The following is an 18,508-nucleotide window of genomic DNA, read 5'->3' as shown; positions in this document are numbered from 1 at the left end:
TAAAGTTGGCATGTAATGTGAGAGTCACAATAAAAAATGATTGACTTTGGAAGATCCCTTATATTGCTCATAAAGAATGACATACACAGTTTTAATACATATAACCCTGTTTATATTCATACTAGAGGCCTGCTGCATGAAATTTGTGCACTCAGGGTGTGGGGAGGGGCGAGTGCAGGAGACAACCAATTGATATGTGTTTTTATTATATCCATATTCTTTTCTTCCTTCCTTTCTTTTTCTTTTTAATTTTATTGATATGGTATCACATAATTGTCCTCATCTTCCCCATTCCAATCCCAAACCCTTCCCCAAATATGCCCCCACCTTCCTGTTGTCCATGGCCACTGGCTAGGCCCACATGCATGCACACAAGTTCTTTAGTTGATCTCTCCCCCTTCTCCTCACCCTCCCCTACTTTCCCTCTGAGGTTTGAGAGTCTGATCTCTGCTTCTCTTTCTCTGGGCCTGTTTTTGTTCCTCAGTCTATGTTGTTCATTATTTCCTCTAGATGTGTGAGATCATGTGATCCAAGACATAGCCTTGTAAGAACCTAAACTGAGACAAGCCATAATGGTTATGCTGAGAGGCAAATGAATCAGTCTGTAGTGAGTTCCTTTCTGGACCAACAGTTCTTTTGAGTCCCAATTTCAATGTCAAACAGTTTCTTATGTGTACATGTCAGCCATGATATTTCAGATGTGGTTGGTGGACAAATAGTGGTAATACAGGTCTGACCATCTCTGGTTTGGTCCTGGGCATCCTTCAGCAACATATTCCTTTCTTTCTGTTTCTCCTCTACCTTTCACTCTCTCTGAAAAACCAATGAAAAAAATATCCTTGGGTGAGGATTAACAACAAAAAAACCCCACACAAAAAAAGTATATGTGTGTATGGTTCAGTATTACCTGCAGTTTCAGGCACCCACTAGAGATCTTGGAATGTATCCACCATGGATAATGAAGTGACTACTGTTAAATTATTTTTTAAAAAGCAAAACAGGATAAGCAAAAGTAGTTGTGACAAGGTTGGTATAGAGGAAGATTGGGTTGTGTTGTAATTTTAAGTCAGATTGTGTACAAAAGCTTCATTGAGCAAAAATTAAGGAATTCAAGGAGAAAGTTAATATGTGTGAAGAACATTTCAAGTAAAAAACAGCAAAGGTCCTGAGACAGAAGCATATCTGAATTGCAAAATGGCCAGTGAAGGAAAGTTGAAATTAATCATTAATTTAAATCTTTAAATGAAGGGAAGTTGAAATTACCATTAATTGTAAAATGTTAATTCTAAAAAAGGGGTACTTTTAAGTTATAAACTACAGCAATAGGCTAAGTATAAAATCAGCAACAGGCTAAATATAAAATATCAATTATGAATATACTAGAGGCCCAATGCATGAAATTCGTGCAATAGTAGGCTTAGCGCCCCCCCCCCCCACTACCGCCCTCCCTGGTTGCTAGCAACAGCTTCCCTCTGGCACCTGAGACCCGAGCTTCCTTCCAGCTGCATCTGGGACCCAGGCTTCCCTTACAGCCCCAGCTTCATCCAGAAGGATGGAAGGACAGAAGGATGTCCAGTCTAATTAGCATATAATGCTTTTATTATTATAAATTATATTATCTTCAAAATCATTTACCATTTTTTCAAACTTTAGTCTGCTTAGAGTATAAGTGATGGGTAAGTATTTGCCTTTTCTGTAAGCGAAAAACATGAGATAATTAGCTGTATTATTGCTCAAGTTAACAAAAATGGAAGATAGACAACTAGATCCCAGTTTCCTGATTTCTTAAATATAGTATCTTGTTCCATTGTGCTGGAACAAAATCAGCTAATGTTGGTTAAAGAATTTAATTTTTACTTTACTAGGCCGTGTAGACCCGATTCTTCCCTGATTTTTATGATTGTTATTATTTGAAACTGTCATTTTGAGTTTCAGAATAAATTGCAAAGAAGTGTGATAAAAGTCAATGACATTTAAAGTATAGAATTTGAAGCCCAAGTGGATTTAAATTAATTTTATATGTTTGCAGGTTATTTTTTATTATCTATTTTTAGAGCAAAGTTTTGATTTAATATATTTGCTTTTAAATGTTGCTTACTTTGGCAAAATATTATTTTTTTCCTTCCTAATCCTCCTGAATTCTGTTTTTCTTTCCCTATTTTGTCTAGCATATGTACCTGTAACCATGACTGTCTTACAGATAGACTGTATTTTCCAGCCTCCCTTGTGGTTAGGAATAGTCATGTGACTGAGATCTAGCCAATGGAATGGAAGTCATAGTGATATTAGCCACTTTGTAGCTTGACTCATACAAACCTCCCTTTGCTATGACTTTTCCATGTCCTTTCCCATCCAAAATCTGGGTACAGAATACTCCAAGGCCTAAGAAGATGTAAAGCACTCATAATCAGAAACAATCTTGGCCTTACTCCAAGTAATATATTTCTTTTGTGTCAGCCACTGGAATTTGTAGTCTGCCTATTATACTATCTTGAGTAACCATCACCCTTCATCATTTATTTGGCTTAATATTTTACATATTGCTGATGAGCAATATTATTTACTCAACTAAGCCTAGCCTTCATTACATGTATTGTTATTCCTTCAATAACAATACATGTTTATATCTTCTGATGATAGAATTATTGGAATATTGCTTATCACAGAATTTAACACAAAATATAATGATCAATAGTGTTCCCACCAACTTAATTCTTTTGTTTTTCTTTTGTTAATCCTCACCTGAAGATTATTTTCCCCCATTGTTTTTTCATAGAGAGTGGAAGGGAGGGAGGGACAGTGGAGAGAAACAGGGAGAAACATCTGTGAGAAAGATACATCAACTGGTTGCCTCTCAAAGGATCCCCTGACTTGGGACAGGGAATGAACCTACAACCCAAGTATGTTCCTTGACTGGAAATAGAATCCATAACCCTTTGGTGCACAGGCCGACATACAGATTGTGGTTGTTTCCAGAAAAAAATATCTTAAGAAATTAATAACTTAACAGGTTAACTGCTACAAAACAACACAAATTAAGAAGTTGGCTAATTAAACAAGTAGGGGAAAGACTTACTCAGAGCTCCATTGCTACTTCAAAGCCAACTCTGAAGTCCTACTAGCACTTCAAGGTGCTTTTCTCTGTCTTGTGTATTTTGTAATTGTAAAGGCAGACATCAACAAAAGTATGAGCACCATTCCTTGTACCATTCAACCCAAATGTCCTTTCTTATTTTTGTGTCCTATGCATCCTTTTAATCCAGAAAAAAATCCCAATAACAATTTATTAACCATATTGTCTCGAAATGAGTACATATGAACCAGAGGTCACAGTTTGATTCCAGGTCAGGACACATGCCCAGGTTGCGTGCTCGATTCCCAGTAGAGGACATATAGGAGACTGCTGATTGATGATTTTTCTCATCATGGATGTTCCTGTCTCTCTCTCTCTCTCTTTACCGTCCTCTCTCTGAAATCATAAGGCAGGCCAGGGGAAGGTAAATTGGGGAAAAAGGGAGACATATGTACTATGTACTACTATTTGTAATACTTTAAACAATAAATATGATTCAAATAATAAAACATGATTTACTGCTAAAAAAGGCTATGTATACAACAAATATGAACAAAAACCATAAGCAATATCTACAAAAAAATAAAAAATACATTTTTTAAAAAAGAGATGAATTTAAGTGTCTATGAAATGTTTAATAAAAATTAACCTGCTTATTTCATATGGTTATAAAATCTATTAGAATAATAACATGTGAAAATGATTCAAAATACAAAACAATATCATGAAATGACTTTTAGAGCTGGGCCTTGGAAACTTCAGAGGATTCTATGTTTAGTCATTTGGACTGAAACTATGGTAGAGAAGATAAATGTAATTATAGATATGTTCTGGTACAACAGACTACACTGACACATAGAGTTTATGTGAGAATGGATGATAATGAAGCTCGGATAATTATTGTGGGCAGAAATATAAGACTTTATGTAACATGCTAAGGTGTGTGGATTTGATTGTTTAGACTAGTGTAAAGCAACAGTATTGAAGATTTTTGAAAAGCAAATTATATCAACAGACTTATTCTTTAGAGAGATAAAATTTAGTAGATTAATTTTCCTCAGTAATACCTTCTGATACTTTAAGTGAGTCCTATATCCCAAGAAAAATATTTTCAAAGAAATTACAATACTCATGCTTTCTGTTTCCAATATAAAGATTTATGTTTTTTCATATAGTTCCTTGATTTGAACCCCATTACTATAATATGTCATTACTATAAGCATATTCTAAATATATGTTTTAAATATTTTCTATAATCTACTAGTCACTTATACTGCCATTTTTAAAATGAATTAAAGTAGGCAACCAGAGCTCATACAAAATCCATATTCTAAAATGTCACAAATTAATTATATCACATGGTGTGCAGTACAATTTTAAATTTCTATTTTATAACTTTCCATTAATAGAAACATGCATTCACACATCAGAGTCCATTTTTTATTCACAGCTACGAACTTAAAATCAGCTGCAAAATGCAAATAAATGTCCATTTAAATTATACTAAATCTGTTCCAATGTACTATTACTTCTTAAAATAGTAAAGAATTGCAGTTAATTTTTAAAATAAATCAGAGTGTACAGATAAGGTAAAAAATTAAAATCTTGTCTTCCCACCCTCACTGCTGGTTGTTCAGATTAGCTACTCTTGTTCCCAATAGAATTTATGACACGCCTTTTACGGGATATTTTCCCCCTTTGTTCAACCCTTAGGAAACAAAAGGAAGCAAAAGAGCTATAATAGAATAAACTTAATTGGGCTGCTGTATAAATGCCTATTTCTAAATTTGGAAGGGTCAACTATGTTTACCTAAACCAGAGATGCTGTTTTTGTTACCGGAGGGAAACATGCCTCATCTCCCCTTGTAGCTAGTGGGAGTGAGTTTCTTAGGGCACCACTGGAATAAGCATTTCTGGAGGTCCCCATGGGAGGATGAAATATGATAGAAAGCCTTAATTCTGTGGAATTACAGTTCTGGTTTTCCAAAGTCCCATTTCCCTTAGTCCAGTCATAGAAGAAATATAGCTGGGATTTCAGTAGAGTTCAAATCAGAGCCACTGTCGAGAGTTCCCTTTCCACGTTGGAGCTGGGTCTAGTTCAGCATGAAGCTGGTTTTGCTTTTATTTCTCTGCCGCCATCTGTTTATTGCTTGTGTGGTCCACATGGCTATGGGCCATTTGGGTAAATGCAAGAGAATCAGGGGAGTGTGCCCCATGAAATAAGAGTCCCAAGAGTACCCAGAGCACAAGAGAGTGAGCCCCTTTGTCCAGGGGATTATGTATCTCAAATCTTCAAGCCCATCTGGCCAACCATTTCTGTCTCTAGGTGTGATTGATAGGCAAGTATCTTCCTTATCTCACCCAACTGGGCATGCATCTACCTTACCTATGTGGTTTCCTCTGCTGGTGGTGGCCTTCCCTTTGCTCCTTTCCTATTATTAATAACTAGTTAATTATAATGATATCATTTTCACTTCCAATTTTTTTCTTTCTTTCTTTTTTTTTTTTTTTTTTTTTTAGAAGTATAGAAATATACAACCATTTAGTCAAAGACTTTTTGAATCACATTTTATTTTATGCCACATTTCAGGACGTACTCAGATACTCAGATAAACTTTAGTTTTACAAACTGTGATTTTCGAGTTTCGTTTTTTAACATTTTTCTTCCAACATCTTGTTAGCATGAAGTGGAAATGGGATTTGCATTTGAAACACTAATATTCACAATTCAGTCAAGATGTTTCCTTCTTTTAATTTCCATAAATGTCAGTAAATGCCTCTTTTCACCTCTGGGTGAATAGTCAATAGAAAAATCAATTCTGTGACAAATGAACAGCAACATGATTTTACATATGAATTATTTAACAAAGGCTATTTTTGTCCTAGAAGGGAAAGACTTAAGGTAAAAATCAGCAGCAAGTTATTAATTTTCATTTATTAATATTATTCATAGAAATGAATATCCACAGGACGTGGAGAAAATTTATATCTCCTTTTTAATTAGCTCATCTCATAAAACTCTATTAATGACAATAGAAAGCCTTTAGTAAATAGATGTATTAAGTAATAAACTTCATTAAGCCTTCAAATTATATTGTGTGTTCCTCTAGGTTGTGAGAGATTTAGTGGTTTTTAACCTCTAGAAGTAAGTGAAGTCATTATAAATGTCCCATCTTAGATATAAAATTTGCATGAACTCAGTTTTTATTAATAACTCTTTACCAAACTCTTCATATCTAATTGATATCTCTTGGACAAATACTTCACAAATCCAGGTGGGAAAATAGAAACTACATTCATATCTTGCACTGCTAAATATTAAATCAACAAGATTTTCTCAATAACAAAATAAAAGCATTGTTTTAACACCCATACTGAGTTGTTGAGGTAGTAATCATCAGTGTGTTAAGTAGCACTATTTCTAAGGATTACTATTTCAATGAAAGAATATTCTTGCTAAAAATCTGCTGAAAGTCAGGGATTTTATTTGAGGATGGGTATCATAGCCCATAATGAAATGACTTTGGACCCAGATCATTTCTGTATCTGTTCACATGTGCTGGGAGCTTGTAATGGGGTGGTATGAGGCATACCTATTTATTAAAGGTGAATGGTTTAGCTCCCTTTTGTAATCCATCCTAAAAAATAGAAAGGAAAATGAGCAGTTACAGCTACAACAAAAGCCCTATTTCAGATGGTGTAAACGAATGGGGTGTAAATTAAACACTGATATTCACTATATGACACCCCTCCTTACATGCAGCCCACATGGGGATGGCATGAATAATACTCTCTGACCTCTGTGGAGTGGGTCCTTTTGTCAATTTCTTTGAGATACCAGGTTGTCCCAGCTTCTTGTAAACTGTGACTCGGTGCTTTCTTATACTGAATCACAAACACTGCAGCTTTCAGATCTCTTTCAAATGTCAAATTCAAAATAAAAATCACAGAGTAAGGTATAATATATTATTAAATTCTCTATCAAAGGATTTTATTTTCAAAGGCTTTTAAGTTGACAGCCTGTGCCATTTTCTAGAAGCTTGGGTTTTATGTTATAGAATAATACAATTTTTTACCCATGCTATCCAAAAATAATAATTTTGGGGCATAAGATGCCTTAATCCTTTCGGGTTGCTGTAATAAAACACCTCAGACTGGGTGGCTTGTAGACCATAGAAATGTATTCCTCACAGTTCTAGAGGCTGGAAGTCTGAGATCAGAGAGCCAGCACAGCCAGGGTAGGGCTATCTTACAGGTAGCAGAGTTATCACTCTGTCCTCATGTGGCAGAAGGGACAAGGGGCCTCTGTGCAATACAGTAATCATTAAAATATGGCAATAAAGCAAGTTACACAAAATTTTTGGTTCCCCAATGTTTGTAAGTTATGTTTATAGTATACTGTAGTCTATTAAGTGTGTGATTACATTATGTCTAAAAAACAATGTACATACCTTAGTTAAAAATACTTTATTGCTGAAAAGTACTAACCATAATTTGAGGCTATAGAAAAATTGTCCTCTTGAAGCAGAATCGCTACAAACATTCAATTTGTAAAAGACACAGTATCAGGGGTGGGCAATAAAATGAGGTATGCTTGTATTGTGGTAACGTCTGTTCCTTCTCTCAAACATATATCATTATTCAGGCATTCACACGTTAATTCCTTTCAAACCCTCCATGTAAGTGAACTGGATGCATTGTGCAGGGTAGAGACTGATTTACTCATTTTGGACTCTAGGACACCCATAGTCTTATCAAATAGTAATTAATTCTACTCATAGGAAATTCTGCTCAAATTGATTAGTATTTTTCTCACTTTGATAATATATATGATCCTTTTTAATTAAAAAAAGTGTCCTTGATTCTTAACATTTCTTAAATTACTTTATTGTAATGTTAATTAAGATGTTACATAAAATGTCTTTATTCTTTTAGCTCTTATTAGAGCTGTAAAAACCAAGGCACATTTAAAAATTCAGTAGAGCTGAAACCAGTTTGGCTGAGTGGATAGAGCGTCAGCCTGCTGAATGAAGTGTCCCGGGTTCGATTCTGGTCAAGGGCATGCACCTTGGTTGCGGGCACATCCCCAGTGGGGGGTGTGCAGGAGGCAGCTGATCGATGATTCTCTCTCATTGGTGTTTCTAACTCTCTATCCCTCTCTCTTCCTCTCTGTAAAAAATCAATAAAATATATTTTAAAAAATAAATAAAAAAATAAATAAAAATTCAGTAGAACAGAAACCTACAAAAGCAAAAAAAATTGTTTTCTACATTTTATATTAAATATGATTCTGTTTAGCTGACATGAAATTACTGTTGAAATATGAAGATGTTACTGACACAGTTTCCATGAACTTTGGGACACTTTTACCATGTTGTGCAGTTGGTTTTACCCAAGTATCTGTCACCTTTTTTTCTATTTGAGTTGTGTACAACCTACACTGTTAGATTGTTTAGCTTTTCCTTGGAAAATAATGCCTACTTGCATATTAAATATATCACTTTTTCTTCTTAACCTGCAAGAATACAAATAATATTACTTGTGTCAATCTGCTTGTAAAGAAAATACTAGTTCAGAAAATTAAGTCTCACTAACTGCCAGCTTAAAAAGTAGGGATTCAAATGACTTAAAGTACAATTACATAATTTTTTAAAAATATAATAAAAATCAAAATGCAAAAATCTTAGATTGTTCCAATAACTTAAGGACCCCTGAAAATATATATCAAACCCAAATTTCAAAAAAAGTTAACAGTTGCTTAAATTATTCACAAAAATCTGTGTATACCCTTTTTACTTTTCTCCTAAAATTCAAAAACCTCTAGACCTTTAATCATTTTTTCTGAATAACTTTATTTAGTTTAAAATCAAATGTAAATCATAGTTATGTATAAATCCAACATATTGCTCAGTGTTTTAAGAGGTTCATGTTAATAACATGTCAATATAAATATGTTATATTTATTTATTAAATATGTTTTATTGATTTCACAGAAAGGAAGGGAAAGGAGAGGGATAGAAACATCAATGATGAGAGAGAATCATTCATTGGTCTGCTGCCTCCTGCTAGCCCCCTACTAGGGATTGAGCCAACAACCCAGGCATGTACCCTGACTGGGAATCAAACCATAATTTCCTGCTTCATGGGGTCAATACTCAACCACTGAACCACATCAGCTGGGCAAGACTATATTATGTTTATATAGAAACCTAAATTGTGAGAAGTGGTTACATTTAACAGTGTCTGACTGAGTCATTAGAATAACTACCCTGTTTCCCCAAAAATAAGACATCCTCTGAAAATAAGACCTAGCACAACTTTGGGAGAAAAAATTAATATAAGCCACTGTCTTATTTTAGGGGAAACAGGGTATAATTCAAAATGTTTAGAGATTTTTTCACTTCAAATAGCTAACAATGACAAAGTCATAATAGTCCACATTTTATAGAGCTCTCACTTTTATGTAGCTCATATAACAATTACTCTTCCTTTTGTCCTTTTGAGGTAGATTATTAGTATTGTGATCCCAATTTATAGATTTGGAAGCTGATAGACTTCTGCAAGGTTACACAACTATTAGGTAGAAAACTTAGGATTCCAATCCAGGTCCTCTGACACAGGAGTCCAGGTTGTTAAATATACTGTCTCTGTTCAACCAGCCTCAACATCTTCATAGGATTGTAATTTCCTGTTAAAGAATGAAGTCCAATGTCTATATCAAGTCTTGTAGAAATACCTCTCCCTGATTCCACTCATTTCCATCTGATTGACCATCTCAACTTTCAAAATTTAGTTCAAAAGTTCCCCTTGTTGGTGTGGCTCTGCTGCTTGGTACATCTTCCCATGCATCAAAGATGGTGGGTTTGATTTCTGGTCAGCGCATTTCTCTCTCTCTCTCTCTCTCTCTCTCTCTCTCTCTCAAATTAAAAAAAAAAACAAGTTGCCACCTCTATGAGGTAAGTCTCTACAGACCTTTGTCCATAGTGTTTGCTTGCCCAGGTAAATGATATGAAGAGAAAATAAAAAAGGTTAAAAACAAAACACTCCCTCTTTTTTCTCACTCCATCTCTATGCCATGGGCAGCACATTAAGACACTTGTGTAAGTTGCTTTTAGAGAAGCATCTTTCAGACCTTCAAATATCAGCGAGAAAGTAGGGAAGAGTGGGGGTAAAGGGGAGAGATCAACCAAAGTACCTGTATGCATGGAAGACAAATGGACACAGACAAAAGGGAGGTAAGAGCATGAGTGGGAGGGTTGGGGGGCGCAATGGGGAAATAAGGACGCATATATAATACCTTAAACAATTTTTAAAAAGTTCTTTTAAAAGCAGATCATTTCATACCCAAAGGTTCAGATGTATAGGATACTTTATTTCTTAGTTATAACACTTGCCTTCTGGTTCTGAAAGGTGGTTTTGTGTACAAACACTATTATATAAAACATGCCAGAAAATAAATAAGTGTGGTGGAAATGTATCTTTTAAAACAGTGGAAAACAAGATTTAAGTTAAAATACACCAATACAGTATCCTATAAACAAATCCACATAAATGAGACCTGGGGGACCCAGTTGTTCTGAGCCCACATTGCCAGCAGCATCCCTAATCCCAGAGTTACTTCTTCTCTTTCAGAAAGTAAGTGCTTCCTTTTCAAATCAATACTAAAATTATTGTTAAAAATTGTTACTTCCTTTTCAATGATAATATTTTTGTGAAATATCCAATATTAGTAAGGGAATCTGTGAGCGTGTTTGTTATTAGCAACAGGTTGTGAAATTTAAAGACTGGAGAAACACCATTTAGATGTTTTATAGTGCTGAATAATATTATAAATACTTTTTGCTGCTTATATATTACTTGACTACCATTTAGGTAATATTTATAACTATATTTGATATTTTAAAATATGAAAGCTCTTAACTGTAACAACTACCATTCTTATACCTCACAATCTAATAAATTTGTGAATCTAGAAAGATTAAACACCATTAGTCAAAGGACACTGTCCTCATCTTCTGATCTTCTGTCTATTGTCTCATAGATCACGGTTTCAAAATGCCCTCTGAACTTCAGCGTTGATAGTAATGACCTATCAGCTATTCTTACATAGAATTTTAACTTTCATTTAAAAATAATCTATGAAAATTCTATTTTGTTTTTATAATTGAAGATCAATAATGTTAATATTTTAGCATCTCCTTTATGCCATCCTGGCAACTATCTTTATATGCCTATTAAATTGTATTCAATACCTATTAATCTCCATAATAGAAAATAAAGTTCCATGAGCTCTCTCAATAAAAGGGTTTATTCTGAGCATGAGTTGATTATTGCAAACATCAGTCAAATTTGTGCTTATCAGGGAAGCCTAGAGAGCTCTTGGTCATTGACTCAAAGATGGCATTCTTCTGTGCTCACTACATTATTCAAGACATCAATACCTTCGTTAAGAAAGTGCTTTCTCATGGTGTGTGTGTACAAGTTTCTCCTTTTATAATATACTTGGGAATTCAGATTTTTTAAATAAATACTGAGAAGCTTTGAAAAGGTAGAGAGCATTTCTTTCTTTTTTTTTTTTTTTTTTTTTTTAAGTGAAGCAATGACTCAGAGGACTTGAAACATTGTATGCCACAATCTCTCCCACTGAGCTAGTTCAGACCAGCCGTCACTCTCAGCAGATTGGGGTAGCCTCTATGGAGTGACTCAATCTGCAAATCTGTTCCTATCATGAAGGTTCTCATAGAGGGTCACACCTAGTGCATGTTTTTGGTCACTATGCAAACCTGCTGGCAAGAGCCTAGGACTGAGAAGAAATATAAAATGGGTGTATTTTGTACTTGCTTGGTATGAGGACAGTTGCATGTTCACAGTAGTATGGAGATAGAGCCAGCACATGCCATCAGGCCACAGAAGAGCAATGCCAACTACTGGGTGAGATCTAGGTTCTGTTTGTCTAGTTTTTATGCTTTACTGTTTTGTTAGAAGTTGATTCCATTTTTTATTCTTTTTTACCTTCCTTGCATTTTTTTTAGATTAATTGAGTATTTATTTCACTTATTTATTATATGTTCTTACTATTTTTGTAGTTTCACCAATAAAACATATACCGTATTTATTGCATTTTAACAGATTTTATTACTCGTACCGTTTTCCTAATACTGCTAGAACTTTACAGCCTCTGCTCCATGTAACCCCTCCTGGCTTTTGTAGTTTTTGGTGGCATCCATTCTTGTTTTACATATAGTTTAAGTCCATAAAACCTTGCAAACATATGACTTATATGCACCCATGTATTTAATCCCACTGTTTTTCCTTTTCTCTAAAATTTCCATTTTTTCCACGTGGTATCATTTTTCTCATCTTCAAAACAACACAAGTTATGCATAAGACTGTAGATGCCAAGTTACCTCATCTTTGTTTCTCAAAAAACATTTTTATTTCATTTTCATTTTTGAGAGCAGAATTCCAGGTTGAATTACTTCCTTTCAGTACTTTAACCTCCGATTTGTTATTGTCTGTCCTCCAATGTTACTACTAGTATTTAGCAATCAACTTTTGCTCTCATTGTCATTTCTTTGAAAATAATGTGTCTTTTCATCTGGATTTTTGAAGTTTACTCCTTCTTTTGTCTTTGGTCTTTGGCATTTTTAATATGATATGAATTGTATTTTCTTATTGTGGTGATGCTGTGTATGTTTATCTTTTATATGTGGTTTACTGAGCTGATTAAAAATGTGCATTGATGCTATATAGAGCTTTGGAAATAGCTTGGACAATAGCTTGGCCACATTCTTTTTATCTCATCTACTTCAGATACTCTTTTATGCTTATGTTCATTCTGTGATTTCTTACATTTGCCTTTTTTCCCTCAGTTCTTGTAAATATTTAATCATAGGCATTTTAGTCTTTACCTGCTAACTCTAAATCTGAATCATTTGTGAATCTGTTTTATCTTTTGAATTTTGGTGAATTTCCTTATCTCTTCACATGTATAGTAATTTCTGATTGCATGGTAAGCATTGTGTGCAAATAAATTATAGATTCCATAGATGATGTTTTCTACACAAAAGTTTATCACCATCCTTTGTTAGGAAGAAAAGGCAAGGGTGATCACATCAGTCCAATCACAAATTTAGTTGTGTTGGGGAACCAGTTTACCTCTGGTTCTCCTTTTGTCCTCAGCTTGCACCTTCCTGTGCTTAAACTGAGAACTTAACAGGTCTCTGAGCACTGAAACTTTACTGTAGCTCTAGCTCTGTATTTGAAAGCCCAAGTCTCCAGCCATGTGCCCCACTCAGTCTTAAAGCCCTAAAGTCTTTAAGATAAGACTAGTCAGGCGCTTGAGGCTACCATCTCCCTGCTAAATTTCTGCTTCTGAAAGAATTTCTGTCATTGTAAGACATTTCACTCTACTTCTCATAAGCTTTTGGCCCAAGGCACCACTTACTCATACATCTGAAAAACTTAACAAATGACCCTTTGAGGAAATGCCCATGCATTGGAGGATTCTCAAGTTTTAATTTGTCTCTCTAGTCCCATGCACCTGCAAAGTATTGTATATATTCTCTTTCTTCTATAATGGACTCTCTAGACCTCAGAAGAACATAATTGGCAAATGTCCCTGAAAGAAACAAAAAAGAAGCTAGTAATTGTTTACTCAGAAAGGGTCTCTCTATCCAAAACTGTGGTTTCTCTAGTTCTCAGTTTTGCCAGAGCTTTGTGATATTTTAAAAACACAACTTTTGTAATTCATTTCATTTTTATCATTTTACAATGAGGGTGAAAACATGCCATGATGTACAATATTCTATGCAGAAGAAGTTCCTTGTTTTTCCCCCCTAAATACTGTAGATCAATATGAAGTTCTATTACTGTTAAAAAAATGATTTTCAAGGAAATTTGGGGAAAATAATCAACTGAGATGGTATAGGTATCCTTCCATCAATTAAATATTCTCTCATAAAATTAATCCAGTAATAGCATTTTTCAGAGATATAAGGAAAGTATGTCAAGGAATATGAATATGAATATATATATATATATATATATATATATATATATATATATAGTGGCCAGATGATTATTATTATTATGATCTCTGAACACATAATAATCTTGCCACTCAGTGTATATCCTATATAAAAAAGGCTAATATGCAAATTGTCCCCTCCACCAGGAGTTCAACTGGCAGGCAGGCCAGCCAACCGCCCATGTCCTCGTTCCCTGGCCAGGCAAGCTGGACCCTACTCATGCACAAATTCATCCACTGGGCCTCTAAAACACACACACACACACACACACACACACACACACACACTCTTACTAAATGGCCAGATTATTATGCGTTCAGAGATAATAATAAGCTGGCCACTCAGTATATATATATATATATATATATATATATATATATATGTATGTATATATATATAATATATAATATATATATACACACACACACAGTATATTCATTATTCATACAGTGAATGAGACTGAAGCTAAATGTAATCAACACAGAATATACTAATGGAAAAATAGAGGCACTAGAGCACATTAATAGAGGAAACATACAGATTTTACTCAACTGCAATTTAGAAAAAAAACAAAAAGACAAGAAGAGGAAGGTGATATAGAGACCCAGGTCTTTAGCATGCTGGATAACAGTTGTTAAGTAAGTGACAATCACTGTAAAATAATAACTAAGAAAGCAGATTCTGGACCCAGCCTGCCTGGTCCCATAATTTTCCAAGTGACTTTGGAAAAATCACTTAACCACTTTGTGCCTCAATTTCCTCATCACAAAATGCTTTGTAGAGTCCTTAGGAGGACTGCATGAGTTGCCACTTATAAGGTGCTGAGAAGAGTACCTGGCACATATTTAGTACGTTAAGGTGTTAGTAAGTAAATGGTTTCTATGCACACCCTCTGGCCTCCTTCCTTGGCTCACTTCCCTGACAGCAGAGGCAATCTGGCTTTTAGGAGAGTTCTTCCCAGCAGGAGAATGAATGTCTCCTTTCCCGTCATTATGGTGCAGTCCTGGACACTAGAGAAAAATACCCTTTAAAGTGGGGCATGCTGCTTCAGCAGCTCACTTTCTATGCCTGGAGGCTGCTTCAGAACCTGGACGATCGCAGTCCTGTCTTCCACACTTAGAAGGTTTGTTTTTTTTTATTGTTTTTTTTTTTAAATATATTTTATTGATTTTTCACAGAGAGGAAGAGAGAGGGATAGAGAGTTAGAAACATCGATGAGAGAGAATCATCGATCAGCTGCCTCCTGCACACCCCCCACTGGGGATGCGCCCGCAACCAAGGTACATGCCCTTGACCGGAATCGAACCCAGGACCCTTCAGTCCGCAGGCCGACGCTCTATCCACTGAGCCAAACCGGTCCCGGCATTTATTGTTGTTTTTAATTTTCTAGTTGTTTTTAAAGTCAATTGGGGGAACTCCTTTTGCTAAAAACCAGCTCCCGAAACCTAGTTATACACACTAGATGTGGGGTTGACCTCTTAGTTTCTGCTTAATAGTTTCTGTGTTTTAACACCGTGTCTCAATGTGCTGGCCATCAACTTGATTCTGGGCTTTAAAATCTTCCTGGGCAAGCCATAAGCTCGGGTGGCCAGGCGGAGGAGGTGGTTTTAGAATTGTCCTGGAACAAGGACTGCCTGTGCTTCTTTCAAGTGCCTGTTGTCACAGGGGAGAAAACCACCCGTGTCCTGCATTGATGTATTCTCTTTTGTCTTGATGAAGAGGATGGAAGTGGCACTGGCACAAAGTAGCCAGTTGGAGGTGGGATGAGCCATCTCATTTCCTCTTAATGCTCCCAATGTTCCCACTCACATGTATTGTTTATGACTAGAATCTCATTCTTTTAACCAGCATACTCACTGTAGAATTGATAGGAAAAACAAAACAAACATACAAAACAAAAAGCAAAAAAAATGATTTCTGTAATAGCTAGCTGTTTCGGATTACTGGCTGCTGGCAGAAGAGGGAGCTCATGGCAATCCTTGTAGCAAGCTTGTCCTGAAGTGACCAGCTCAGGGGCAAGCTCAGGGGCAAGCTCTCTCCATGGCATCTCTCTTCAGAAGCCCGAAGAAAATGAGAAGTAGCTGACACAATTGCACATTTTGATGCTCTTCTGCAAAGGCTCCTAAAATTTTCACCTCTGTGATATCAAGCTCTGAGAGAGCACACAGCAGGTAGTTTAAATCACAGCTTGGATTCACTGCCACAAAATAGCACCTGCCCCCTGCTGTTAGTGCTCTCCTACAGGGGGATCACCACTCAGCCAGAAGCAAGGCTCATGGCTGGCGAGTGCAGCAGTGGTGGTAGGAGCCTCTCCCACCTCCATGTCAGTGCTAAGGACCCTATGGGGGTGTGTCCACCTGATGGTGGGGAGTGGGCCTAAGCCAGCAGGCGGACATCCCCCGAGAGGTTCCAGACTGCAAGAGGGCACAGACAGGGATCACCCCTCACCCCCCAGTGCACAAATGTCATGCCCTGGGCCTCTAGTGTATGTAATAATAGAGGGCAAACAGACAGTTAAGTCTTTCTTGTACCACCAGAAGGATATCACATGTTAACCAGTGCACCTATCCTAAGTGTTCCACTGATCCCCGCCCCCCCCCCCCCCCCGCCCACTCTTAATTCAGCAGCTCACAGCCAATTCAGTTGGATGCCATTTGCTGAGTGCTGGGGGTTTTATAGGGAACGAATGATGCCTCTTTTGACCCTGGTCCAGTCCCATGGCAACCAGGTGCTGCTATGATACATCTCGCTCATTCTCAATATATATTATACTTGGTGTTACTCTTCCTCCCTATTTCCCCCACAGGTAATCCATCAGCTGAGGCTCTCAGAGAATGAGAGTGTGGCCCTGCAGGAACTCCTGGACTGGAGGCGAAAGCTCTGCGAGGAAGGAGAAGACTGGCAGCAGATTCTGCAGCACTCTGAGCCCCGAGCGCCGCCCCCACCTCCGTGCAAGAAGCCCACGCTCCTGAAGAAGCCTGCAGGGGCCCCCTGCAGCAAGCTGCCTTCCCAGTTCTGGGACACTACCATGTGATGTGATTCCAACTCACAGCATACAACTGCCCAGTGATTCCGGGCGGTGTCCACGGAAGGCTGCCTCTGATACATGCTGGGTGCTCTCCCCACACATTTACACAGAAAAGCACAGGACACAGAAGTTAAATACCCGAGATTTTGTGTGTGTGTGTGTGTGTGTGTGTGTGTGTGTGTGTGTGTGTGTGTTCTTACCCATTCCATGGGGATACACTCTGATTTCCAGGCTCCATGGTGATAGGGCCATGCTACCTCCATGTAGCAAGTGAAAGGCCATAAAAAGGTATGGATGAGGTGAGAGAGGAAAGAGGGGTGGAGGAGAAGAGGAATCCATGCACACTATACACTTGTTCCTATATGGTCTGGCCACATGTTTCTCAGACTCCAGTCGTTTTAATACAATATACCCTACCAGACATGTGTTTTTATTTCTTTTTAGGCGTTTATGCTTTATCAGAATTACAAACCTGAAAAGTATTTACATGTTTCTTACTGTGTTTTTTATGTAATTGGTGGTGCTCCCTTTCTTCAAAATACAGATTTTTAAAAATTATTTCTAGATTTTTTTTCTTTTGCATACCATTTTTTTTTACCTAAAGTATCTAAGAATCTGGGGACTCTGCTGTCGTGTTAGCTTCGCCCTGCATATCTATATGGACCAAGTCCCATGTTTTATATTTCATTCATTGATCAGGACACAGTTCCTTCCTGTGTGCTGTATTTATGGATATGTGCATTGTGAGCTCTTTAGTTAAATCTCATCTCCTGACTTCAGCATAGGTTACAGGAAATTTTGTGTCAGTCTGCAAGTATGGCTTCACATTCATAGCTGTTGGGATGAAAGGGCCATACCCATTTAAAGTTCTGCACAGTGCAAATAAGCACGCTGAGATGTACTGGTTCCAGCAGCAATGCTGCATCACAAGTCAATTGTCCTCTCCGAGCTCCTCTGCATGGCTCACCTGCTGTATGTCCTCAGCCCTCCTGTACTGCAACTGCCTGTTTGTTGATGTGCTTCTGGGGGCTGTCAAGGAGTTCTGAGCAGTGATATCAGACCGTCGTGTCTGGCTCCTCGGACTCTATTCATACCAGCCTTTGAAAAGTTACTGTGCCAATAAAGGGTACAACTTTGTTCTTCTGTGGTTTTATTTATTTGCTGTTGTTGTTATCTTCTAGTTATCTTTCACAAGTAATGCTTCTGATTCCTGATTAGAGCCGTAGGGGCAATTAATTAATCTAGCTTCCTTCTGATCTTTTTCTCATAACATTTTTACAAGCTTCAGGCTCTAGGAGGTTTTTTTGTTTTGTTTTGTTTTTTCAAATAAAGCTTTATGAGTATCTAGATAGAATTATTATGCAGGCATATGTCTAT

General features: G+C 36.8%; 1 protein-coding gene across 4 annotated transcripts in view; it reads left to right on the top strand.

Annotated features, from left to right (window-relative positions):
- Positions 1-18,267, top strand: part of MYO16 (myosin XVI) — a 505,283-nt gene extending 487,016 nt beyond the window's left edge. For all 4 annotated transcript variants that reach the window (XM_084879972.1, XM_084879970.1, XM_084879971.1 and 1 more), the window contains one exon: positions 16,910-18,267. In XM_084879972.1, coding sequence (XP_084736098.1) covers positions 16,910-17,137 — 228 coding nt within the window. In that variant the 3' untranslated portion in view covers positions 17,138-18,267. The remainder of the gene's footprint in view (positions 1-16,909) is intronic.
- Positions 18,268-18,508: the final 241 nt, after the last annotated feature.

Source organism: Pipistrellus hanaki, assembly GCF_964339955.1.
Source record: "Pipistrellus hanaki genome assembly, chromosome: 3".
Classification (NCBI taxonomy): domain Eukaryota; kingdom Metazoa; phylum Chordata; class Mammalia; order Chiroptera; family Vespertilionidae; genus Pipistrellus; species Pipistrellus hanaki.
This window is presented reverse-complemented; position numbering and strand designations above follow the sequence as displayed.